The sequence below is a fragment of the Drosophila busckii genome, chromosome 3R (genome assembly GCF_011750605.1).
Source record: "Drosophila busckii strain San Diego stock center, stock number 13000-0081.31 chromosome 3R, ASM1175060v1, whole genome shotgun sequence".
Lineage (NCBI taxonomy): Eukaryota > Metazoa > Arthropoda > Insecta > Diptera > Drosophilidae > Drosophila > Drosophila busckii.
The window spans coordinates 8,355,632-8,383,183 of NC_046607.1; the positions used below are offsets into that span (position 1 = coordinate 8,355,632).

At 41.0% G+C, this 27,552-nt stretch overlaps 1 protein-coding gene across 1 annotated transcript in view; it reads left to right on the forward strand.

The window, feature by feature from the left end:
* The first annotated feature begins 14,077 nt into the window (after positions 1-14,077).
* LOC108603985 (protein elav) overlaps positions 14,078-27,552 on the forward strand; it is an 80,398-nt gene continuing 66,923 nt past the window's right edge. The window contains exon 1 of the mRNA XM_017993214.2: positions 14,078-14,858. Coding sequence (XP_017848703.2) covers positions 14,582-14,858 — 277 coding nt within the window. The 5' untranslated portion in view covers positions 14,078-14,581. The remainder of the gene's footprint in view (positions 14,859-27,552) is intronic.

Consider the following 27,552-nt stretch of genomic DNA (forward strand, 5'->3'; position numbering starts at 1 on the left):
CAGACATTGCTACAAATTGACAAATTCGCTGTCGCTGTGGCTGTCGCCTCGCTGCTGGGCGAGGCGAGCGCAGAGTGCGGGGCATAGCATAGCTGCTAACCAGGCCGCAACGCGCAACGAACTGGACACGCTGGCAATGGGGCTCTGCTCATATGAGCAGCATGTATGCGTAGCGGCCTGGCGCCGAGCTTAAGCGAGCAGTTGATGGCTTGGGTGACGGCGAGGGGTGTGTGGGGGGGGGCATAAATGATAACAGTCGCAAAGCGCTGATTCATTTACTAAATATTTGCATAGGCCTTGTCAGTTGCTGGGTATCAAAAGGACACAACGACGCCGTCGTACAATTTTTGCTTTTTGTTTTCTCTCTCCATCAGCAGCTTCTGCTCTCCCCTCTCTCCTTGAATCGTCAGCATGTGAGGGGGTGAGGCGGGGGGTCATTGCGCAAACATTGAGCTCAGATATGTGTACGTTGGCCAAGATTTACGATTGGCGCATGTCAAAGGCTTAATGTGCGGCTTGGGCATGATACCCAGCCTACCACCAACCAGTCGAGTCGACCCACCAGCCCACCCATTGTTCAGCTGTAAGTGTATCTGTATCCTTATTAAAAGAGCACTCATTGCGCCATGGCCAGCGGTTTCTTCATTAATTAAATGCATTACCCCCAATACAGATACAGCGGCTGCTTCATATGCGACGCGCTGGCAAAAAGGCATAAATATTGTAAAGCATAAAAATAAATAATAAAATGACACACATATGCGTATGTCTGTATGTGTGTGTGTGTGTGTGTGTGTGTGTTTGCTTTATGCATACAAATTGTAAGCACATGTCGCTCATTGAAATATCTTGGCTTTTGGCTCGATGGGGAGTGCTGTAAACTGATATAAAATTGGATTGTTCTGCGGTTCTGCGGAATGTTGACGCTTTAAGCTGATGGTATGCAAATTTGTTCGACCGCCCGCCCGCCCGACCAATCCGCCATATACAAATTATATATAATGTTGCCGCATGCTGTGAGCAATTACGAAATTCTTAAGTGAGCGCTACATACATAGCAATATATATTTTTAATTGCATTTTTCTTGCAGCAGTACGGGCTAATATTAATAGAAATGAAATGTATACTAATTTGCAATATGCTCAGGCTCAGGTTACAAAGCTTACATTAAGTATACGCACATGCTGCAATTGTTGCTGCCAATTTTAGCTCATTAAATGCTTCAACCTTTGCCGCACACTCAAACATGTCAAAGGTTATAAAAAAAAATGCAAAATTAAGCAGCTGAAAAAGATAGAAATAGAACGAAGCAGCAAGAGTGAGAGAGAGAGAGAGAGAGGCAAACAAGCCACAAAAACTTTGCCGCAGCTCGCTGATCAGAGCAACAGCAAGAGCAACAACAACAACAGCGTCAACAATGTGGAAATGTTGAAAGTGAGCAGAAAAAAAAGCGAACAGAAGTAAAAGTTAACCTTGTTGCCATGTTGCTATGCTTAAATTATAATGAAAAGGACTCTGGATGCTGCAAACTGCTGTGGCTACAAACACACAGCGAGTGAGCGAAAGAGAAGCGCATAGAGAGAGGGAGAGAGAGGCACACATTTTTCTTTTGCTTGATGGCAAGCAAGTCAATTCGAATTGTTATTGAAGGCAGCCAGTCTGCCCACACAATACTCGCTGCTGGTTTGGACCAGGCTTACAGTTGTTGCTTCTCTTCTTGTTTTTGCTGTTGTTGTTGTGACTTTTGGCATCACTTACCGCTCGGAAATGGGATCATCAGCCTGCCATTTCCTAGCGCGCGCTGCTTCACTAGACAACCTCAGCTGCTTGGGTCCAAATCATTATTTATGTGCTCGCTCTCTCTCTCGCTCTCGCTCTCACTCGCTCTGTGTGTATGGCATACATATTTAATATTTCATATGTCTGCAATGATTTTCTAGGTCTGCCCTGTCTTTCGTTTGGCTTTCACTGTCCCTTGACTGCGCTCAGCGCCGCGTCGCTGCGTATTACATTAAATCTGAAATGAAGCTGCTGATGCTAAAAGCTGAAGCTGTAGCTCTCGCTCTCTGCTGATGACGACGAATTGAGCTCGTCCTGATGAGCTGCTGGGGACAGACATATGCGCGCGTTTGTTTGCCCTTTGCTGCTGTTTATTTGTCACTGCCTGGCCTAATGCGTTTCAGCCAGTTCAACTCAGCCTTGTGCCTAGTGCCAAGTGCCTTCTGCTTTATGCCGTTTGCCATTGCCTTGTGTGTCCTGCGTCCTGTTCGTGTGTGTGAGTGTGTCTCTTTGCCAGAGTTCCGCTCGACTTGCGCAGCATGTTGACTGCAATTTGAACACTCAACGTTTCGCTTGGTTACCGTGCATACTTTAGTCGAAGGCCAAATCGAGTCTCTGCTCTGCTTTTTATTTAGCAAACAGCAAAACAAAAGCTACAAAGCCTTAATGCCATTTTAATTAGGCCCATCGTATCCCAAAAGACAAACCAAATGGTTCGAAATCTCAAACAAATTGACCGTTGACTTTTGCAACAGCAATTTAAGAAACTTAAACTCCAAGCAACTGACGCCCCTGCCACTTGCACTTGCAACGTTTCCAAGCTGCTGCTGCCGCTGCTGCTGCTGGCTGAAGTTAAGAATAATATGCTGGCTGGGCTTGCTGTTTGCCCGTCCAACTGGGCGCAACTTAAGTCACAATGTATAACTTGTGACGCCCACTTGCAGTCAGCCTAACACCCCCACCCCCTCCCATCCACCACCACACATATACACTTACAAGTAATGTAGTAAGTGCACTTTGCACGTTGTCGTAAGCATTTTGCAAAATTTCATTGGTTTTGGGGCTACGCTTTGCAATCCCAACATAAATAGTTGAGGCACTGGCTCAGGGACGCGCCCTGCCACCTGCCAGGGCCCCACTCAGGGCTAGGTAGCTGGCTCTTTATATGGCTATGGCCTGCATAAAGTTTGCACTACATAAATAGTTTGTGAAAAATTTGTCATACTCACAACTTGGCGGCAGCATAAGATTCGTTTCTTCAACTTTTTACGCAAATGTGGCCAATGGAAAGTTGTGCGTGGCACTCAGCAAAACTTAACTAAAGGGTGAATACATTTTTTATTAAAAATTCATTTCAAAAGGTTTATGTTAAATGTACAATATAAAAAAAAAAGACTTGTAGTATTATCATCAGAATTAATTGCTGGCAAAATGAGTAGAGCAAAAAGTTTAGCATTAGAAATTATTAGCAAACATTCTAATGAAACTCTTCATTGATGTGTGTGGCTTTATTACGAAGAGTTGCGAATTTTTAATGTATACTACTCCAAAGGATTGGAACTCAATGAACTCCAAATTAAACAAATCTTATATATCATTACATCACAAATCTGATTTGGTGTATCGGATCTGCGAAAATAGAATTATATAGAGTAGTATCTAGACTCCACATTTAGCCCTTTAAAACACAAAGTGAAACTAAGTTGGATATTATATTATTTAGATTAAATATACCACCTGAGTTCAAACAATTACAGCTAGGACTGTGTATAAATTTTATTTTAAAATTAATAAATTACCTGAAAGAACTTTTACGGAATTTCGTGAATTTTTGTATTATAAAATATTTTATGTGAAGATTGCATGTTGTATTATTTCCTTTTTATTTATAAGCCAAAGTATGAAAAGGATTCAAAATTCTTGTTCTTAATTCATAAGAAAAATTAGAAGAAGAAGAGTTTTCAAAGCAACTGTTAGCAATTGACAATTATAAATCAGATGTGGATTTTAAGATAATACAAATTAAGTGATAGGTGCCTTGAGGCACTCTTGGGTATCAAATAGTTTGTATGCATTTTAAAGCAAAAGTATGGCAGCTAGCTTAAAGAGCCTTACGCATGGGTAGAGCCACTTAGCCACAAGGCTCATGTCGTGATATACTTAGGCTATAATAGAGGCTATTAGCAAATATTAAATGTTTATAGTTGCCATTTTTGATAACAATTAATTAAAAGCGTGAAATTTGGCACTTTTTGTTGTTTGCTGTTCATTTCTTTATTGTTATGAGTTTTGCTTAAATAAACATAAAAGGATATTATGCAAAAATGTCAAAGTGTAATTAATTCTTATGCTAAACTTAATTTTGCATGACTTAGCTCATTTTGCAAATGGCAAACAGTATGTAATGTTTCACAACCCAAAAGTATCAATTATTATAATAAGTTTTACCTTCAAGTATATAAGTACATAAATATGTTTATTTGCCTTGAATAAGCGCATTGTTCTGCTTCCGGAGTCTGCACATTCAGAATTAATTATTTATTTGGCCACAAGTTATTTCGTCCTTTCCCTTTGCTTGAAAACTAAAAACGGAGCTCACAACTTTTTTGTATTACTACAAAGTACGCACAAATGAACTGTAACTATGATAGGCAATCACATTTTACGAGAATAATAATAATAATAATTTTAATAAATTACATTGATTAAAAAAATACTACATCATTGCTCCAAGGCCTGCTTGCTTGTAGCTATTTTATATTAATATAATGTATTTTATTATGATAAATATTTTCTTGCGTTATTTTTCTCTTTTAAAAATTAATAAAGCAGATTATTTCGCATTAATTAGGTTTCAACAATTAATATGAAATAGTCTGCTTTATTAATTTTTAAAATTTGTTGGTAGGTGTTCATACATAATATAAATAAATAACTATACAGAAATTAAATAAATAACTAACAAGCTGATATCAGTTTGTAAATATAAAAAATTATTATTGAGAAAATAACATTGGCGAGATTAAAAACATATATATATTTTTATTAAATAAACTTTAAACAGCTGACAAGATTACTAAAGAAAAATTAAAAGTGTAACTTACGTATGAGTGATATATGGCTACAGCTTATACTTGAGTTTTCCAGGTCCAAATCTGTTTGTGTTTTCATTTGTTAAATGTAAGATAAGTTATTGATTGATAGGTAGGTATAACTAACTTTACAAGAGACAAATTAGAAATAAATTGATTTTATCTATATAGGAATGAAATCATCTGGTAGTTCAAAGCGATAGAAAGTGGAAATAGTAGTATGAAAAAAAAAGTAAAAAGCGAGACACACATATAAAGAGTCGTAATCCTCTTGTACTGGAATAAAATGTGTAGAGAGGAAACAAGGTTCTATTATAAAATTTCACATGTCACTTTAAGCACAAATAATTTTAAAGAAAATTACAAGCTTAAAAAAAAACGAATAGATATGAAAAAATTCAAATTTGTTACTTGACACTAAAATTTAAATATTTCCACGTCACTTTTCGTATGCATCAAAATTTTGAGTGCGTTACGTAAGTGGAGCAGCAGCAGCAGCAGCGCATACGGTGAAAAGTAATCATAAGTACATAAACTTTTGCACTCACTGTGAATGAGTGTGCAGGAATCCCATTGGCTTTGCGACTGTTTTATTTGGCAGTGAAGTACGAGTATGAAATTTTTGAGAAATGCACAAGCTTAGCTGCCATTTTCTTACACACACACGCACACATACGAACAGACACATACACGTGCACACAGACATATATAAAGAGCAGCTTCCGCTGCCCAAATCCGACAAGCTGGCTGGGATTTTGAATGTGTTTGCTGGGCTACTAAAAAATTCCATTTGTAAACGGCAACCGCATTAAACCAAACTCATCTCCGGTTGTTAATGACTCACCAAGTGGCAGTGAAAGACGCTTAAGCACCCAAGCGACGAAGCTGTCAGCCCCAAACGCACACACACACACACAGTCAGCCACCAACAGATTTTACATGCCTCAACCAGCAGCAGCAGCAGCAGCAGCAGCAGCAGCAGCAGCAGCAGCGAACAATTGACGCTTAGGGCACCGAGACAAATAAAACAGGAATGCAGCTGGCTGGTGGTCAAGCATGTGGTGAAGGTGGTGACTGCAACTGATGGGGCCGGGACAAGTGCGCGAAATTCGCGAACAGCTACTCACACGGCAGCGACAGCCGCAAATTAGCGCAAACTACACGCGGCGCGCGCAATTCAGAGTCAGAGTCAGAGTCAGAGTCACAGTCACAGTGAAGCCTCTAAGCTAACATCAAGTGCCAGTTGTTGTGGCAAGACTTAAAAGTTGATTAATGAATGGCGAACAAATGCGCGCAACAAGCGGCGGTTGAGCGGTTAGAATCTCAACGCATTCAACGCTGATCTGACCGCCCTTAACGGAAATGAATAAAGTGCGAAATTTTCGGTATGTTGCTCTCTCTCTCTCTCTGTCTCTCTTTCACTTGCACGTCTCCATTCACGCTTTGTTTGAAGAATGCAATATTGTGATGAAGAAAAATTGATTGTCGTCGTCGCCAGCAACTGAAAATAGAAAGAAACGAACGAGCGAGCGAGGAAAACCCACAGCACAGTAGTTGTAAAATGAAAGCAAATTCTAGACATTTGCCAAGGCAGGTTCATGAATAAGGCAAAAGCAACTCGTCGGACCAATACCAAAAAAAAAAAAAATAGAAATATATGAAGTAAAACAACTTGTGAACGGAAAAAAAAATTAATATTTGTTCAAATTGCGGCGAAGAAAAATCGTTCAGTCTAAAGTTCAATAGTGCGTAAAATAAATTGTTTCCGTTTTTAATATGCCGCCGCAGTCGCAGTCGCCGTCGCAGTCGCTGCCGATTGCAGAGCGAGCGTATACGAATAATTTTCAATTCAATTTAAAGCGCTCATGCTTTATGCAGCGACTGATAATCAATTTGTCACTTTGGCCCAGTGTTTTACATACTAAAACTCAATTAAATCGCACACACACACACACATGCAAATAGTTGCAGTTATACATTTACATATACATAGATACAATTGCATTTACAGTTTGTAGCTTCGCTCGCCTGCAGCTGTGACCGCCATGCCGCGACTCTAAATAGAGACACACACACACACAGCTATGTGCGTGCATATGTATGGGTGTGTATATTACGCATACGCATGCTTGCATACATATATTGCACAATATTTTTGTATGAATTATGAATTGTGTAAATTTTGCGCGCACATACACTTACAGATAAATTTTCGGAGTCTGGGGCTGGCTCTGGATGGGGCTAGGGCTGGGCTTGTCGCCAGTGTTGCCAAGTGGCGTGTAGGCCAAACCGCCGCGCCAGCTGCGCCCTTTAGCTGCCACAGCTCGAAACGAGGGGCACATTACTTTACAGCAGCCAGCAGCGCCAGCAGCAGCAGCAGCAGCGAGCCTATGAAGTACAGAAATTTAAATCACTGCATGGCCTCGAGTGCTTTTTGTTACAATTTACGCTTTATGGGTGACATTTTACAATTTACTTTGTCGCAAAAGCACTTTGGCAGTATATGCGTGCTACACACACTAGTGCATGTGTATGTGCCTGTGTGTGAGTCAAAAGCCAAAATGGCCAATATAAATTACACAGTTATGTGCAGTTACTATGACTTTGTCAGCCTAACTGCGCTCCAAACAGTCTCAAACAGCAATTAGATTTACAGTCTAGGAAGTGAAAAAAAATATTATGAACAGCATATACTTATTTATAAGGGCAGTTATCTGATCAATTGACAAAATAATGCCCTTGAAAACAGCAATAAAAATTATATAAATTGCTAGTGAGCACAAAACGCAAAGTAAAGCAGACAGCAGCAGACAGTTTGAGACTCTGTACAAAGAGCAAAAGCAAGTTATGCTTTAAATATTAAAGACTTCAATTATGTTAAAGGCGACGCTACAACCGCTACAGCATAATTACTTTGAAAGCATATGTATTTATTATGCCGATTGAATGGAAATATAAAGCCAAGCTTAACATAAGCGCAGCTTTGCATATGACCAAATGGTCTGATTGCAATTGCTTCAGTGACTTTTGCTGAAATAAATTAATAATAATACTTGGGTTATTACAGAAAGAACATGGGGCTATCAATCCTTTTACGGCTTGTTTACGACAAAATTTATTTTAATTAAGGCAAGAGATAATTTAATATATTTTTACTCATGTCTTTATTAGAATTATTGTAGTGATTGTTTTTATTATTATATATATATATATTTATATATATATGCACTGCTACCTAAAAGGTATATTGTGCCTCCCACTGGCAGACGAGTAACACTTCCTTGTCCTTGCGCAAAGCGCAGATATAATAAAATTGTTCTTGGTTTCAAGTTCCAAACCTTACATATATCTAGGGTGTGAGCCCCAAACTGGCGAAGTCTTACTATCCAGAGCGCAGGACACTTCTCCAGTAGATGTTCTGTTGTTTCGTCATGCTCTAGGCAGAGTATACATGTTGCGTCTTATGGTTGTTTGCACATTATAAATATTCCATATCTTATATATCTGTAGGCTTGCATTATCTTACTTACAAGTCAATGCTTATGAGTGACAGGGCTAACTATTTTACTCACTAATCTGAATTTCTCAGTTTTATTAGAACTATTACAATTATTTGCATCGCATATATGTATATCGAATGTTGAGTCTGTTTAGCAATTGCAATATATACGCTTATACTTTTTAGAGAAAAACCAAACCTTCATTTTTAAATACTACTCTTAATTTAATGTTTAATAAATTTTGTAATCATTTCTTTTTACTGTCGAGTATTAAATAAATAAGTAAGAATTTCAATGGGTTTGCTAGGACATGTATATTTATTTACTCATTGTAGTTTACCATATTAACACATATAATAAATACAAAAATATGGATCTGGAAAAATCACTTTTTCTGATTTAAATTGTTCCTCAAATATTGAAGAACGCCCACAAAAAGTTTCACTTTCGAATTCTGATATTTCGGAAGATATTAAGCAAAACGTGAACACGTCCACCTTAAATTTATTATGAAACAAAAAACTTTGAAGCGGATATTCTCGGCTTTAATTTTTAACATTTTCACTGAAACTGCGTAAACGATTAAAATTAATTCAACATGCAAACAGCTCTTGCATCGTCTCTGTATATAAAACAACTCAAACTCTTATCTTCAACCTCCTTGCTTCAGCTTTATCTCTACTCTGAACTTACTGCTATCGACATCTAGACTTCTAGATAAACTTATAAATTAGAAAACTTGTCGATACTTACAAGTTGCTCGATCAACTGACTAATTTATTGACTTGTGTAATTATGCCTGACTATTGACTTATGCCTGACTAATTTATTCACTTATGTAAATCCCACAGCTTTATTTTTTGCACATAATAAAATTCTTTTTACATATTTCTCTGCTTATTTCTAATAAGTATTTTAGTATTTTAAATGTTAAGTCAAGTTAATTTGAATCTAATAGCATGCAAAATATTTAAGCTGCTGCCTTTGACTTTTGGGCTGCAATAATTTGTGACTTACTGGACAAAGATACTTTAGCTTTTCATATAAATGGCACGCTGACCGAAAACGGAATTTAGTGCTTTACATTTGAGTTATTCGAGTTATTTTGCGCTACATTAAGCCAGAGAAACAGGCACAACTGAATGAAATAATTCATAGCTCAAATGACAGATTTACTTGCATGCTTAAATTTTGAGCAGCAAATACTTTGTTTAAGTCTAACGTATATATTTTAATTAAAAATAATAACAATTAGCTAGAGAGCTAAAGAGTCTTGAGAGCTGAGCTGGCTGGCTGGCGGCTTGAGCAAGAGTACATTATTTCATATCTGCGTAAAATGCATTAAAGGCACATAAAAATTCATTACGCTGCCCATAGCTGCCAAACAAATTATCGTTAGTCAAGTTAAAAAGCAAATGGCGACGGCCTACGAGTAACAACAACAAATGAAAATGTCGCACTGCAGCCCAAGCACAGACTGGAGAAAAGTGCAAAAAAAAAAAAAAGAGGCAAAGCACTAAAATAAGCCGCAGCCCAACATGTTGGTCCGCAGACACCAACAGCAGCAACAGCAACAACAGCAACAACAGCAACATGCATGAGCGACAGAGTCAGACTGCGAGAGTGTGGGTGGGTGGTGGCTTGGGTAAGATACAAGCGCTGGACACGTGCTCTTGTAACTTTTATTCTTATTTAGCGCAGGCTCAAGCTCATCAAGCCCGCACTCAACTCTCCCCGGACGACTGGATGGCCTGGCTGGCTGGCATTGCACTGGGCGCTGGGGTAGAGCGTAGTGCTTATTTCCATTATCTGACACACCTATTTAAACATTTAAAACGGCGAGTGTGACCCCCATTAGGCAGCACCTAAACGTACTGAGAGGCTGCCCCAAAATGCGCATAAATATTTTACTTGTGTGTGTTGTTTTTGGTTGGGTTCTCGTCTTCAGCATGTGCACATCAATTTATTTGGTGTAAGCTAACCCAAAAATTTGCACATTTCAAATATATAGAGAGTGTGTCCCACTCTTGTCCCTGTGGACTATTGTGGCCGTCTCAAAGGTGCTTGGCTGTTTTGTGTTTAAAGCTGCGGCTATAAAGCTTTAATAGCTGTCTCAACTCTTGACAAAATATCACTCATACGCAGCTTGGTCATGACAGCGCCGCTTGCGTTTTATTAAATACTCTAATTGGCTTCAACAATGCACGAATCTCTCACATCTTTCCGTCCCCTCTCTACAATGGCCCCGCTAGTGCTTCGCCGACTTTAATTTATCCTTTCACTTCCTTTTTCACTACCCCTTTTTGGTTACTTCTCACTGGCCCTTCTAGACACTTTGGACTCGTGTTCAGGCTCACTCCTTATACCTGGCTTTTTTTATTAAATAAATCTTTCCTATTATAATTCTCTATTCATCATATGAACATTTGATCAATGATGCAACCTCAAAACGAACCATAGCTTGCTCATACACCCGTGTCGAACGAAAATCCGCGATGCCCCCCGTCACCTGCAAACACATTCAAAAAGCTATGCTTTACCCCTGCTGTTACTTCCCACACTATCGCGTCCGGACCCTATCAAACCTATCCTCTAATCACTTCAGCGAGCCACCGACACCGCACTACACCATCTACACCACACAACTTAAGCAACATTTCTACATACAGACATCCACTGGCTCCTCTCCCACACTGCATCCACTGCTAACCGAGCGCAATATTTAGCCCATTTAGTTAAAGCGCTTAAGCACGTTATAACTTAACTCAACCCACGCTTAACACATTCACGTTCTACTGCTTGTTGTTGTTGTTGTTGTTGTACAATCTGACGCTGATTTACCTAACAAGCGTAGCTCAAATAACAATGGACAACAAACTAGGCAAGGGCGCGCCAGCAAACAGAAACAGCAACAGCAACAGCGAGGCATCCTGTTTTGTTTTCATTTAAAGTGATTTTAAAAATTCAAAGGGCAATTGTCTTGCAGCACACACACACACACACACACACACACACACATACACACATATATATGTAACATACACGTAACAAGCGCTGGTAAGAAAAATGGCCCTTGGCTTGTCTTTTGCCGACTCGGCCTCTCATTGTTTACGTCACTTTTGTTATTATGTACACTTGATGTTGCTGCTGTTGTTGTTGTTGTTGTTACCACTGTTGCATTAAGCACATGCAACACGCAGCCATTGGACTCGACTCTGCCGACCCACACACATACTTACACATGTGAGCATATTTAAGTGCTGCTTGTTCATTGCGCCTGTGTGTGCGTTTATTGTTGGAAATGACGCTGATTCTTATGCTAAATAGAACAATGATAATGTCGCATGCTAAATTGCCTGCAATTATGTATTTTTCTTCTTCTTCTTGTTTCGCTCGACATTACTCACAAATATATATATATATATATGCACACACATTATGCGGCAACAGCTTGTAACCACCTTTATGCTCATTATTGTTGTCAAAGGCAAAAGGCAGACAGCAGCTGAAAAAAAAGTGTGCAACAAGCTTATGTTACATGCTGCTATCTCTCTCTCTCTCTACGATTTTGTTTCATATGCTGCATTAATTATTACTTCAATATGCTTCAGATTCATGTGTGTGTCTAAAATGTCATTGCTGTTAGTTATATGAGCCAGCAGCAACTATTAGCCAAGCATAGAGAGAGCCTGCAGCATATTAATGTTTCCTCTTTGACTGCTGTTCAATGCTTTTCATTTGCAGCAATAATTATTTTCAATTTGCTTGTGAGTTTGCAGTTTTAAAATACTGAGAAATATATTTAATATCAACACATATGCATCAGTTTCATTAAACTTATTTACTGCAGTTTGCATTCATAACTTAATATTTCACTTACTTTGCAATATTGTGGCTGCTGTTAAGGACGCTGTTATCCTGCTGTATAACAGTTTATGCTACAACTGGCAAAATACTGGGAAAATTCGCACTAGAGCAACTTTTTCGAACTTGCATGCCAAGCAGCAATAAAATAAACACACAGCATTTACATTTTGGTCGCAACTTTGTGTGAAAAAAATTATTTAATTTATTTTACATTTTATTTAATTTTAATTGAATTTTTTCTTTAACAATTTTAAACTATTTTATTGCTAAGTTCTGTGCTTAAATTTAAAATAGTCAGTTAGGCGCTCAACTGTTTCAAGATTCGGCGCAGTGACTCGAATCGATGATGAACGAAGGCACCGCTGGAATTCGTGCTAAGCGACTGGTGTTAGTAGGGCCAGGATATGAATTGGGAGTTGAGCGATAGGCGACGAAACGAAGCGAAGCGAAGCAAGAACGATGAAGAGAAGAGCAGCGCAACTCGCGAACACGACCGTTGGGTATGGGAGAGAATGAGAGCGCATAATTCGTGAATATTTTATGAACGAGCGCATTACGGATTTCGTTCCGGCTACGGCTATACCACTGAACCATGGGGTGTTCGCCTCAAATAACGGCACTCTGACAATTGGCAGTGTGTACATGTGTGCGTCAGTGTGTGTGTTAGTTTGGGTTCGTGTCGCCTCGGAGAGAAATGTAGGGAAAGTAAAGCTGCGAACGCTCGTTGATGTCCATGCTGCTGTTGGTGCTGCCGTCGCTGCTGCTGCTGCTGCTGGCACCGCCGCCGCCTCTCGCCTCCTTAGCCAATGCCGTATGGCTACTGCCTACGCGGATCGCTCGCTGTCAGCAGCAAGCAGCGGCAGCAACAGCGGCAGCGACACTTGGCCAATGCGTGCGCTTTTGGCGCTCAGTAAGAAAAGCGTCGCCCAACGGTTTAGAACGAACTCGTACCGTACGCTTTGAGTTTGTGACCGACCATTGTTCTTTAGGGTATTCATTCAGACACGTATCTAAAATAGTCGTAAAGTTATTGTGCCAGTCTCTTGGTTCGTGCATTACTTCGAGCTGATCTCTAGATCTGAAGCTTGTGAATATTTTTTTTTTTTATTTGATTGGCTGTTGAGGGAATTTTATGTTTAAAGTGATCGCAACTGCAGTTGCTGTTAAGCTTAGTTATTTTGTCTTTTACTAACATTTTTTTTGCAATTTGCAGTCACTGACACTTGGTGACTTTTTAAAGTTCTTTGTAAACTCATCAGCGCCAGCAGCCAAGCAAATAATTTGTTTTTGTTGCTGCTGCTGCTGTTGCTGCTGCTGTTGTTGGCAACTTTGAGCCCGGACTCAGTCCGCTTAGGGGCTTTGCTTATCCTGAGAAATACTTTGGTGCACAGCGCTCAGTGCAGACATTAAATTGTAGACGTGTACATTTCTCTTTGCCTGTCTGGCATACATATGACAGCAATATTTATAATTTCCGCTGCTGCTGTTGCAGACAAAGGCAGCAAACACAATTACAGCAACAGCAACCAGAACAGAGCAGAAAATAATTTGCGATTACCGAAAGTCAGGCAGAGGCAGTAACAGTCAGGCCGTTAAGGAGATAGAGTCAAGCATACATAAGCCCATATCCCCACACAGTCCGCTGTAATGTAACAAAAGACAAGAAGACGGCAGCAAGGACATTGAAAAAAAAAACAAAAAAAATTACAAGCCAAGTGCGCTCGTGTTCGTGAATTTCCGGTTGAACAAACACATAACCAAAACGTAAAAGAAAAAAAGCGAACAGTAAAAATAAAAAATAAAAAAATATACAAATAATAAAAACAACACTCTCACACACACACACACACAGCCATACACAGGCACACACACACACACTCAGCCAAAAAACAGTCGAGAAGCAGCAACAGTAGCATCGAATACATAAGCGCTGAAGACGAAGTCACATAAGCACGAAAAGTGAAAGAAAACTTGGAAGCATATTTCATAAGTTTAGACACACACACATATACAGTTGCTATAAGCATATAGTACTAGTTATACATATATATAACATCGCCTGGAGTCAGTTGGAGCGTCGCAGAGTCGGAGGCAAGTCGCATATGTGAGAGACAGAGGCGAACGCACGACCTTTGGCACAGAGTTCAGCAACTGCAACAAAGGACACAGACACGGACATAAAACACACACCGAGCGGCGAGGTCAACAAATCAATAGAAACAAAGCGAGAATAAAAGAGGGCCAGGCCAGCAAGCAATTGCCCGCCAGCAATCCAAGCGGCAGCAGCACAAGCAGCAACAACCACAACTGTTAGCAAAGATATAAAAATTCACTCGCAAATTATGTTGGCCATGTCAACTTTGATGATGCCAGCGCCAACTATAGCCATGGGTGCTCCGCAGATCACGATGGGCCACAAGCCACCGGAAACGAAGCTGCTGGCCATACATCCAGCTGCAGCAGCAGCTGCTGCCGCTCAGCAACAACAGCAACAACAGCAGCAGCAACAGCAACAGCAAAGCGTTGCAGCTGGCCATCTACAGCACAACGGCAATGGACAGCAGCAACATGCACAGCAATTGCAGCAGCAGCAGATCGTTGGCAGCAACACGAAGCCAGGTAAGTGAAGACGATAAAGAATAAATTGCCAGCAATTGCCTGCGACTCTCTGATAACCGATCAGACTCAGTTGCAGTCTTGAAGTTATTTTTGAATTTCTTAGACCAACAAATTGCTATGCTCGAGCTTAATACATGTAATAAAATATTTACATGCCAGCAGCCAAGAATGTTGCAAAAAGTCTGAATTTAAAATTTCTGCCACAACAAGAAAATTCCAATAAGTCATAATGTAAGCAGACACTCACTGACATTTATTTTGTTTTATAGAAAGAGAGCGAGAGAGGGAGAGAGAGAGCAACAAATTGTGCACGCACTTTAGCAATGAATTATTGTGGACAAGCCACAAGCACGAATTTGCAAGTCAGGCAGGCAGGCAGTGGGGTAGGCTTAAATGTCAAATGTAGAGAGGAGACTACATGCCTAAATATCAGTTACAATTTTCATATTTGCAACCGCAAAACATAAAATGTGTTGCCGTCTGTAAGGACTAACCAACTGCTGTTGCTGCTGTTGCTGTTGCTGCTGCTGTTGGGGGTAAAAATTGCATAAACGAGGAGATTTACAACTTAAAAACAACTTAAGCCAAAACTTGGTAACAAAACGCAGCACCCAGAGCCCAGCAGCTCTCTGGGCTAGGCCACTTTCTGTTTGCCATTGAAGCGCCTGCTATCCTGACTACGGTTGCTAATGGCAAAAACTATGAGCGGAGTGTATACGAATATACACAAATAGACACAGACACTGGCGCTGGCATAGAGCCGGAAACAACGGCTCAGGAAGCTGCATGAAAATGAAACGTTGCCAACGCTGCCAGTCTGAGTGGGTGGGCTGGGGCTGGGGCTTGAGCACAGCCAAGTTGAGACTAATGAAAATGAAAAATAGAAAATGTAAAGTAAAATTTTTGTATATAAAGTCGGCGCGCTCAGTCGCTGAAGTGAGCAACTTCAGAATGAATTTAATTATGGCAAAAAGTGAAAATTTCCACACTTAAGTCTGGCAAGTTTTACGCCTTTGTGTTGGCAAATGCGTAAACAACAATACAAACTAAGAAGCTGTAGTGGAGCGAGCTGATCGAAGTGAAGTCTAATTTGCAATTGTTTGTGGTCATTGGCGTAGACTATTGACTTTTGCAAGCGCGACACAATTAGACGCTAATTAGCAGTGGCGAAAAGCGAGAAAAATATCTCGAGTGCCGAAGCGAAGAAGCTACAAAGCAAATGATTGCAAATTGAAAATTAAGCGCGCTACAAATTTCCAATTCAAATGTATACACGACACGTAGAGCAGCGAACTCCTAGACACATAGACGAGCACTAAAAACTGTGGCCAACAAGCAAACATAGCAGAGCTACATATACTTACATACATATGTCTAGCTATATATATACATGGGTAGCAAACGATGCGGGGGCTGCTGCGCTCACGGTGCATGAACTTTTGAGTAGCACTTCTAAACACACAGCAGCAATTACACCTACACACACACACACACACATGTATATATGTATAGACAGATGCCGCAGCAAAAACAAACTATGAGATTTGAAGTGCCGCCACAGCAGCAGCCGAGTCGAGCCAACAAGTGCCAACATAGTTAAAGTACTAAAGACACAGAGAGCTACAGTAGCCAACGCATAAAAGTGAAATAATTATGCTACACTTGCCTGTTAAGCACTCGAAGCTATTAATAAACTTTTAATAAAATTATTTATAGCTGCATTTGGTTAATAAATTTCTTTTGCTTCAAGCCAGCGCTCACTGTACTCAGTTAACTTTGCATGGCTCTCTGGCCCGTTGCAGTTCTTTGGCAGCTGTGAAATAGCGGGAAGCTGCTGCTTCACTTTCGCCACGACGACAGCAAAACTTTTAAATTGGTTGGCAACACTTGCGACACACACACACACACATACATATACAGTGGCAGAGAGTTAGAATGTCACACTCGCTGCATGTAAAATGTTTGCTTTGGAAATGAATTTGAACATTTTCGTGCTGAACGCAAAAGCTAAAGCGAGTGTGACTGCTACTGCTACTGCGACTGCGACTATGTGAAGTTTTAGACAGTTGAGGCAACACCTCAGCGTAATTTGCCAGCAAATCACAGAGGCGATGGGGAGAGCAGGGAGCGAGTTAAAAGCGCAGGTAGCAGGCAAAGTGAAATACCAGCAGCCGAAAAGTATGCAATGGTAAATGTAATACATAGATGGTACATACGTGTGTGCATGTGTGTGAGTGTGTGTGCTTGTATGCTCATGTGGGTGTAAAAACCGCTAAAGTGAAATGCATTTATCGACCGCAAAGCGTTCGAAATGAAATCTGTTTAAGGGATTTTAATACCCTAGTGAACGTGCTGCCGCTTCGCTCTCTCTCTATCTCTCTCTCTCTCTCTTTCACTCTCTCGCTCTGTGTGCTTGTGTGTGATTGCAAGGACTAGCGCACAAAAAGTCAATGAATTCGTTTGGCGAATTGAAAAATTAATTCAGTTGCCGTCGCTGGCGTCGATAAGTAGAAGAAAGAAAACTTTACACGCTCAGAGCGTAGTTCATGTGTCTTTATCTTTATCTGCCTCTGATACTGAGTTTCTGTCTCTGTCTCTGTCTGTGTGTGTTCGCCTTTTACTTACTAATGATTTCTCATTTCGCTTACGGTATTTCTGTGTTATTTGCGCTTTTTGTTCTTCCTCCGCCCCCAACTCCGCAGTCCACAGCCCGCACACGGCGCCCTTGAAGCTAAAGCCAAATTACTCAATGCCGTTGTTGTGGATTTTCCTCATTTCGCCTCGCTCAACACACAGCTGAAGCTCAAGCTCAGTTCAGTTGGGAATGAGCAGCGGCAGTGGCAAGCGGCAGCGAAGGAAATTAAGCAAAAAGCGCAAAGATTTATTTCGCTTTGATCAAAATTAAATGAATTGATTTTAATACGCCCCGTGGGCAAGATATTTCCTACCTAGCGCGTTGCTCAAATGAAAACGCGTTTTAAAAATAAAGCACTCGAATAAAAAATAAGTAAAAGGTGCTGCTGGGCGTAAGCCAAAATGCCATTGCCCAGTCCAGAGTTCCAGCCACGATTACAATTGAGCAACAGTCGCTTTTACGCGCTACGTGCTCTGAAGCAATTAAATGCGGTTTGGCCCGCGGCTTAAAAAACTTTAAGATTTAAGGCAAGCGTATACTAAAAATATAACTGAAACTCAAGCTTACAATGGGCATATAATTTGTCATGTCAAACGTTCGTTTTACTTTCATTTTGCAGCTTTTCATTTATGACAGGCAAATCGCCATTTTTCAAACATTTAAGTTTCGATTTTTTCCATTTAATTTTGGCCATTTTTATTTTTTGGCAAATGAAAAGATAACATTTCATTGCTCAATTCACTTGACATTTGACAGTTGCAGTCGCATAGAAAATGAGCCAGAGAGTCAATGCCAGGCATTTTGACTGCACACAAAATGTTTGTTTTTATTTTTTCTGTTTGTTTGCAGCAGCAGCAGCAGCCGCCGCCGCCGAGAAATCGAACCGATTTCCAAAATGCAGACAGTTGACAGCGCGCCATTGTTGCATTTGTCGCCCTTTTGTCTAGTTGTCAATGCTGGGGGCTGCCGTTGGCCCCAGCAATAAAAGTGTCGATATACAGAGATCGCTTTAGGGCTCTGTGTGTGTGTGTGTGTGTGTGTGTGTGTGTGTGGGCCTGTGAGTTATTTCGGAGGCAGGTCAACACTTGTGCGCAATTTAAATTTCATGCATTTTTCATTAACGGCAAAAAGGGTGACCACTTGACTGGGACTGGGAATGGGAATGGGACTGGGACACAGCCATTTGCAAAAGACACACAACTCGCACCACATCTTGAAATGTTCATCTACTATTTTACTACTGGACACACACACAGACACATAGAACACTTGAGCGAGCGAGCTCTCCATTTACATTTTATACGTAGGACAGACTGTTTGTATCGATTTTGAGTGTCGCCTGCCATTCAAATGCCTTTTATTTCGCATTTATGTGCTCGTTTGCCGTAGCCAAGGCAAACGCATTCTTCCGCACTCGTCGTTGACTTTAGCACGTTTTAATGCATTGCCCATTGCGAAACAGAGAACAACAAGAGCAGAGCAGAGCAGAGCAGCAGCCGCGTCTCTGTGGCTACGTGTGCACTTTTATTTAACCCTTCAATGCTGTTTTGTTTCGTTTTGGGCTTTAGTTTTTATGCCTCAGTTTGCTGTTCCTGCTGCTGCTGCTTTTTATGACTGACTTGATGGAATTTTAGAGCAGTCTGCTAAAAATAGTTGCATACTTTCGAGCTAAGTAGCACTACACTCAACTGTACCCACCACAATTACAAATAGTCAAATGCACACACACACACACACACACACACACATTTATGAATTTACAAAGTTTTAAATTATGAGCCAACAACTCACAGTCAGCCAGTCAGTCAGTGAGTCAACAACAACAAATGTTATGCTAAATAAAGCAATGTGTGTGTAAATATAAATAAATTGTACCAGGCTTGTATGAAATATTTAGCAGGAGAGTGGGAGAGTCGAGAGTATGGCGGCCATAAAAAGTGCTAAGTAAACACATGTGCGATCCAAATAACTGCACTCCCGCTCTCGCTCTTTTGTAAACACATAAATTTATGCATTTTCAATGGAGAACTGTTAGCATAAATTTACTGCCGAAAAAAAAATAGAGAAAGAGAAAGCGAAGCGAGAGCGAACTCAACAGAAACATAAACACAAGCACAGGCGTGGGCGTAGGAGTGGGCGGGGCTGAATGGTCAGCAGCCGCACAAAAGACGAGCATAGCAGACTATTAGTTACCCTGCACTCACTGCTAAATATAAATCACGTGCGCTTGTAGTTGTTGCCAGCCTATTGTGCGCGCATTGTTAATAGGCAAAGGATACAGCAAAAGGCGTAAATAAAACAAAAGCAAAGCGCAGAGCGAAAAAAAAGCGTTAAAGCAACGCAAAGCAAACATTCAAAAGTTGTGCGGGGCAACAACAACAAAAAAAAAGAAGCAAGCAACACAAACATTGCATAAAATAGAAAAAAAAGGCAACTGTCCAAATACCATGCAATGGGTCAAGTGTTGGGTATGAGCGACTGCGCCATGGGCAAAAAACTTTGCGCCCAGCTGGGCCACAGCAAAAAGTTAAAGCCGTAGAGTGAGTTAAGCTGCATGTGTTTTAGTTTTCTTTAGTTATTAAAAATTATGCTGTGTGCGCTTAAACAATTTCTAGACATGAGAAGCTGTTTAACAATTGATTGTTTGCTCAACTTTAGTGAAAGCCAAGCGTTGAGTTGATTTTTCCACTGGCACAACCGCAACGCTTAAGTCGAACTTAGCAATTGTAAAAGCAAACTTTACACAATTGCAAACAAGAGCGTGCACACACACACACACACACACACACAGAGAGAGAGAGTCAAGAAAACTTATCAATTTTCCTGCTGCCAAAGCCCACTTAAGCGACAGAGCGAGCGAGCGACTGCGTCCAGCAGAGCTTGCAGTCAAAACGTTGCCGGAAATACCATTGAAAATAGTTTAAAATTGCAAACCAAAAAAGGATATTGAACTAAGCCAGTTGCGCAGCAGCAGCTTACCCGCCCCCCCCAAGCCCTTTTGCACTGTTGTGACAGCTCATTGCGTATACGTTCAGAGCCTGCTGTCCCTTTCCTTCGCACGCTGCTTATGGAAATCCGCATGATGATTGCATATCCTTGGCTGCATGAAAACGAGCACAAGAGCTCGCTCGCTCGCTGGCTGCCATATCCCTAATTCTGTTGGCGACGCAACTTTACGTTCATTTGGTTGGTTCTCGCCATATTTTCGTTTCGTTTTCTTTTTGCGCATGTTTTCTTTTTTCGGTTGGCTCGTCTATGTATTTTGTAAATTTCAGCTGGCAAAACTTTTACTTTACTTGCATCTTTTTCTATTTCTCGTTTTTTTTTTCACTCTTCTTTCAATTTTGCCTTGGCGGCTTAAGCAGCTGCGGCAGCGCTCAGCCAAAGTGTTTCTCTTGCATTTGAAGAGCTTTTTCTTAATGTCACTTATGCATAAGTTCCTATGAGTTTGGCCACACATACCAGTGCACACACACACACAGACAGACAGAGTCGCTTGCTCGCTCGTGTTTGCATGCGGATAAGTGCAACAAGGACACACACACACACACAAGCGTCTCTACTCCGCTTGGCTGTCCGCATGTCTGACTGTCTATTTGCAAGTGTGTGTGTGTGTGTGTGTGTTTGCATTTGAGACTTACTTGACGGCATATCCTCTGTGGGGATTTACAAGTGCTTAGTTACAAAAAAAAAAAAAAAAAAATGCTTTAATATTATTATATTTTCTTTTCTATGCAATTGAAATTTTGCCATCGCTTTTTGCGAGAGCTCCGCACGAAATTAAATTAAATGAAGTATCTGCTGCGCTAGCTGTTGGCTCTTGGCTCTTGGCTGGCTGACTGCTGTCGAAAGTAAGTTACAAATAAGCACGTTGGTCAGGCCAACACACAACACGCCACACACAATAGGCCATACAAATTGACTACAATGATGCTTTAAGTCCTGCCTAGCCTGCCAGCTGAATCATAAATACACAACACTGCGCACGCCCTCAGGCAGACAGACAGACACACACACACATGTCTTGATGTATTACATGTGTTGGCATTATTTACTTAACTCTCTGCTCTATTTTTGCCGCTACAAAAAGTCAAAGTCGACGGCAGCCGCAGCTATTAGTGCATCAACAGAGACAGCAGCGACAGCAGCAGCGGCTGCTCTGCCAGGCGCTGCGCCCGACCATGAAGAAGACATTAAGACACAGCATGCGTTACTTACCGTAAACATAGCGCACAGACTCGCGGCGGACTGGGGCGTATAGAAAAAGAAATATAATGCCAACATAATATTTAATCCCAGGCATTCCACAGTCGAAGTCGTTTGCTGTAGCAGCAGCAACAACAACAATAAAAGTCTGCGCATTGGTGAGCATTAAGAAAAAAGAAACGCATACGCACTGTGGTACAGACTAGACAATACAATTGGCAATGTTGCTGATTTTGCTTTTGCACTTTTGCTTTGTAATTTTGTAGATTCTACGAATTAGAGGCGCTCTCATTGCAAATGCGCCAAAGATCATTGCGACACACATGCCAAGGCGCTACTTACTGTTTATTTCCACTGTGCTTATCTGAGCTGAGCCAGCGAGCGTTTGGCTTTGCCTCTGTCGCACTTAAATTGCGCTCGAGCAAATAGAAAAGCGCAGCAGCGACGTTGCGCACTTGCTGCTACTTTTAGCAGCATAAAAGGCACTGGCACTACGTATAAGCCGGCGGAAGGAAGAAATAATCATAAAAATTATTTCAGCACACACACAGTCATATGTGTGTGTGTGTGTGTGTGTGTTGATCATAATGTTGCCAGGCACATTTACTCGTATATGGGCGTCCGCAGGGAATTTCTTCACTTTCGTTTAGCAACGCAAGATTTGTACTTTAATGACCTCGCCATGGCAGACTTTTTAATTTTCGTGCTTCATATTTTTCTATTTACCAGGCGCCACACACACACAAAATATCCGTATGTGTGTGTGTGTGTGTGTGCATTTGTATGTGTGTTAATAGCTGCAGACGAGGGCGAAAATTGATATCCCGTCGTCATTTTTAATGCCTTTTGAATGCGGCTAATGAAACCTTGTGCGCCGCTCTGCCTACCGCTTGGCCTGACTTGGCCTCTCTAGTCCGCTCTCTAGGCCGTTGCTTAGTGCTCCGTGCTCAGCAGTGTGCGCAACATGAGAAGTTATTTTTAAATAAAATTTAAAGCTTATTTGCTTCCACGCTTATTTGCAGGTAAGCCCAGAGCGTTCCGCAATGAACTTGACTGCGCGTCAATTTGGTGGCTGTAAATTAAATATTCGCTTAAACATGATATCATGATATTTAATATGGATAATGTTTCCGGGCAGACTAGTGTATTCCCTAACCACAGAGGCCAATTCAGTAGCTACAACAAACGAAAAAGTCGATTGCAAATTCTCTAGGGATGTTCTATTTTTATTTACTTTTCAATTTAATGAACAGTCAGCAAAAATAAAATAAAAGTAATAAAAATAAGTACCACAAATTTAAAAATCAATTTTAAATATGTGTATATATTGTAAGTAAATTTAGAACAAAAGTAAACTATCTAACTAACTATGTTTGGCGTCATGTATATGATTCAGTTAGCAAATAGTAGAAGCGACTCCTCATATTTGTTTAAATCAAATTAATTTTTCAGTTACTGTTCCCAGTTTCTCTTCCTTAATGTTTGTAATTTTTCCTATTCCTGTCCGAGAACTCTGTTTCGCTTACAGAAGACTGTACAAAATTTAGGCCCTGGCATTATCTCTTATTGAACTGTTAATAACTAACACTAACCCAGATATGATTGAACTTTCTTCAGTCCTTTCAGCAAATGTTGAATCTCTTTTAGACTCACATAATATAATTTTTTTTTTTCTAATATTTTTTAAAGAACATTCCTTTTTAGATATATAGCTGGGCTATTTTTAAATATTTGTTAATAAATATTTTCCTCCGTTCTTAAATAAATAAATAACAAGACATTTTTAGCTCGTTTGGTCTATTCCTGTATCCTTTTGGGTTTATTCTTGCACTAGTACAAATAACTGCAAAGACGGCTAAGTAAATTGGCATAGCAAAAATTAATTGAAATAGGCGAGAGTTGACCCTTGTGTACAATTAAAATCTCTGTTGTTAGTCAACAGAGCCGCAGCAAAAAGTTGACTCAGTTTCGTGTTTGTTCATTTATGAGTAACCAGAAATTATTATTAGCAACATATTCATTTGAAAGTTTTCCATTGCATTAGATTGACCACATTAACATTTAATTATCGTTGTATTTGGTTTATTGTGCCACGTAATGAACTTGTTGACCAGCTAAAAGCAATGGCATGTTTACCTATTGTCATTGATTTTGTGGCTTAATCTGCTTAGCACAGGCGAAATCGCATTGTTGACCCACCTGGCGCTGGCGCTGGCTCTGGCTCTGGCTGAGTCGTGCATTAAATCGAATTAATTTTTCTAGATTGTGAGCGTGGGGGGGACACTTGACTCGCCTTTTCTATGTTGTTGCTGTTGCTGCTGCTGCTGCTGCTGCTGCTGTCCGCTGGTCATTTGACATTTGTCGACACAAACGTTTACATTAAATGTTTTGCCTTTTCCTTGCCTTTTGTGCTTTTTTGTTGCTCCGTTCGGTTTGGTTTGGGGTTTGGTGTTTGGTGTACGTTTCGCATGCCCCTTCTACGTTGGCATTCTTGAAATTCTGCGCATTGCCTGGGCAATAGAAAGCAGAGATATTGTGACAATGACAATGACAACGACACGAACAGCAACAGCAACAGCAACAGCAACAAGGAATAGCAGCACACTTGACGCTCTCAAGTTGAGACATTTGCGTTGACAAGTGCTTCAGCTTGGCTTTGGCCATAAAGCGATTGGCTGGCTCTCTCTCTTAGCTGTTGTTAAGTACATATGTTTGGCATAAGTTATCAGCCATGATTGCAAACAAACGATTAAAGCTTTAAATATTTATAACATGTGTGCGCTGGAGCTATCAATTTTGAATTGAGACGTGACATTAGGCAAAGACAGTTGACCACATTTACATTTGTCAAATGCTACCAAGGAATTCAATTAAATTCATTTGCAACACACATCAAAAATCACTCAATTTGTAATTTTCGAGCCTAGAGGAGAAAACCACACGCTCCATTAAATGCCAAACGAATGCGAATGCGAATGCGAATGCGAATGCGGAATCGCTCAACTTTTTAGCTTTTTGCCCGGTTACAGTTCGTCTTATTTTTTAATTTATGGCATAAAATGTTTTGCGGGTTTCACAATGTTGGCAAGCCACAAAAGCCAAAGAAATTGTTTCAATTTGTCAGCACAATTTCTTTGATATGCCAAAGAGACTCGAGCAGCTCGACGAGCTGTCATTAAAGAGCCGAATTCAATTTGGTTTTAGCCGCAATATCCCAGCCATTGCTATTGCCTAGTGTAATTTGCAATTTTCACCTCTGCCGCAGCCACTGAATGAGGAAAAAACATTCGTGGGAAGGAAATTGTTGAGTGCTAGGCTATTATTAACACAGAAAGAAAAAAACGGGAGCTGGGGACTGAGAGTTGACAAATCAGCGGCGCCTGGCAAATGACATTAGAGTCAGGCAGCCAGCGCCTTGGGGGTTTTGGCATCTCGTAATGCTTGCCTGGCTAGACTTGGGCTTGGGATTGGGCTTGGGCTGCTGTCAAGGATAATGAAGGGCGCGCAGTCGAAACTGCAATTTGGCAAGAGTTCGCATTTTGGGGGCCATGTCGTAAATCTGATATTTTGCCATGGCATAAATAAATAAATAATGCCAGCCAGGCAGCCAGCCCAGGCTGCGATCGCAATCTAAAATGAGCTGCGGTTGCCTACGACGAACACTTGAGTAAATGCTGCCAATTAAATCAAGTGCAAAGCTTGTTGAGCAGGATTTGCAGCCAAGGCTTGGCTTGTTGCCCCAAACATAAAATAAAACGCAAGAAAAAAAGGATGAACAATGAAAACGCAGCAGCTGATTGTTAAGTCCGTCGTCGCGCTCAAGTGGCGAACGACAACACTGAGCGGCAGATAGAACATGAAGAAGAACATGGGCGCAACCTGTGGCAGGTAAGTGCGCCAAAGCATAAGCCGAGTCGAGTCGAGCCGAGCCCTGCTGCATGCCAGCGCACTAAATGTCCTGTCGCCCCAAAAACAAAAGCAACGCCAATAAATCTAAGCGCTGGCAACGTTGATGCGGTTTTAAGCTGCTTAGCAGGCTGTCTACAGTCTCTCTGCGCTTTGTGCTCTATCCGTTGCAATTTCCGCTGCGCCGCTGTAGCGCGCTTATTAGCCGTGTGTCCTTGAGCAAGGATATGCTCAAGACAACAGCGAGCAGCGAACAGCGCACAGACGACGGCTGCAGTTGATGACGTTCGCGCTGGCGGATATAACGATATGATTGGATTATTATTATTTTATTATTTATTGAAACGCGCAGTGTCTTGACACTCGACAAGGCAACTAAGCCACTCAGCTGGCAAGAAAGAAAAAGCGTCTTTAGCCTTTTCCTTTTAACTCGATTCGCTGCAATTTTTGTTGTACTTGCAGCCATTGTAATTGCAGCGTTTATCTCGTTCACCGTTTGCACAATTAAAGTTAGTTGGCAAAGTAATTAAGTTGATTATGCGGCGTTCAAGTATCAATAAGCGGCAATTAGATTGCCAAGCGCTTATGCCTTTAGCTTTTTGCTTTTTACTTTTACGTAAGATAATTTTAAGTGGCTGCTTAAGTGATTGGCTTTTGCGTTGTTACGTGGCTAAGCCAAGCCCAACTGTCTTTATACTGTATGTATGTGCGCTTAGCTTGGTTTATTGAGTTAGGCAAACGTTCGGCAACAAAAGTTGACAGCAACTGCATAATATTTGTGCAAAGTGCAAGTTGCTTCAATCAAGCAACTCAAGGGGGGGCCCTTTGCTAATGAACTTGAATGCACCAGAGCTACTAATTTAAAAGTCACTCAGCTTAATTTGCCCGCACAGCACACAGCGCCACGCCCACAGTGCGCCCCATTCGCCTCGTCGAACTTGAAGTTTGAGTTTGTAGTTAAGTCGCTGGCAGTGCCAAAAAGTCAAATTTTAATCTGTGATGTGGCAAAAGTTGATGAAGAAAGTTCACTAGCTGCTGCAACGTTTCAACTGTGCCACATGTTGTGATGAATGCACACACACACACACACATGCAGTCTGTGTGTGTGGCTGTGGAAAATTCGTTCGCGTCATTGGCAAAAGTTACGCGTGTTAAGCTTAACTAACACTCGCTATACCAAAAAATAAAATAAAACTATATAAATCTTAGAATTTAGTAGCGCTCCAAGCTAAATTATGTGCTCACAATGCTGTGAGAGGGGGAGTGAAGAAGGTTTGGCGCATTTGTTATCACCGCACCAACATAAATTCACTTCTGTAATTATTTCTCGCATTAGTAGCTGAGGTAACGCCAGAGCAAAGTCAGTGGCAGCTCTAACAGCTCTAGATTCGTTGAAATGAATGGCTGCTGGCTTGGCTGGATTATTTGTTAAAGCACATGCTAGCCAACTGTGCTTAAAACAACAGCAACACACACACACCCACACACACACACACACACACAGAACTTTAAAATTGAATCAATCATTCTCACTTTGATGCACATCAGCAGCAGAAACTGATGTTGCTGCTGCTGCTGCAGTTTTTAGCTACAGCAAACCCTGCTTAGCGTCAGGCAAGGGCTGAGACTAGCACTGGGTCTGACTGGCAGCATAAGCTGTAACTATAAACAAGCAGCTTATATGTTGGGAGTCGCTCGCTCGCTTTCACTTTGCTGTTGCTTCATCTTTTGCACACAGGGTGTTAATTTTTGTTGGTTTATGAAGTCGACTCGGACTACAGTAGACCGAACGCCCACCCCCCAGCCAATGTAAACACTTGGGCCTCACAGCAGCTGTGCCTCTAACGAGCAAAAACTAATAAATCCCCACGAAAATGTCGGCGGAAACGGAAGCCGTGTGTTGTGCTACGTTCTGTTCTGCGTATTTCTTTCGTTTTTTTTTTTTTT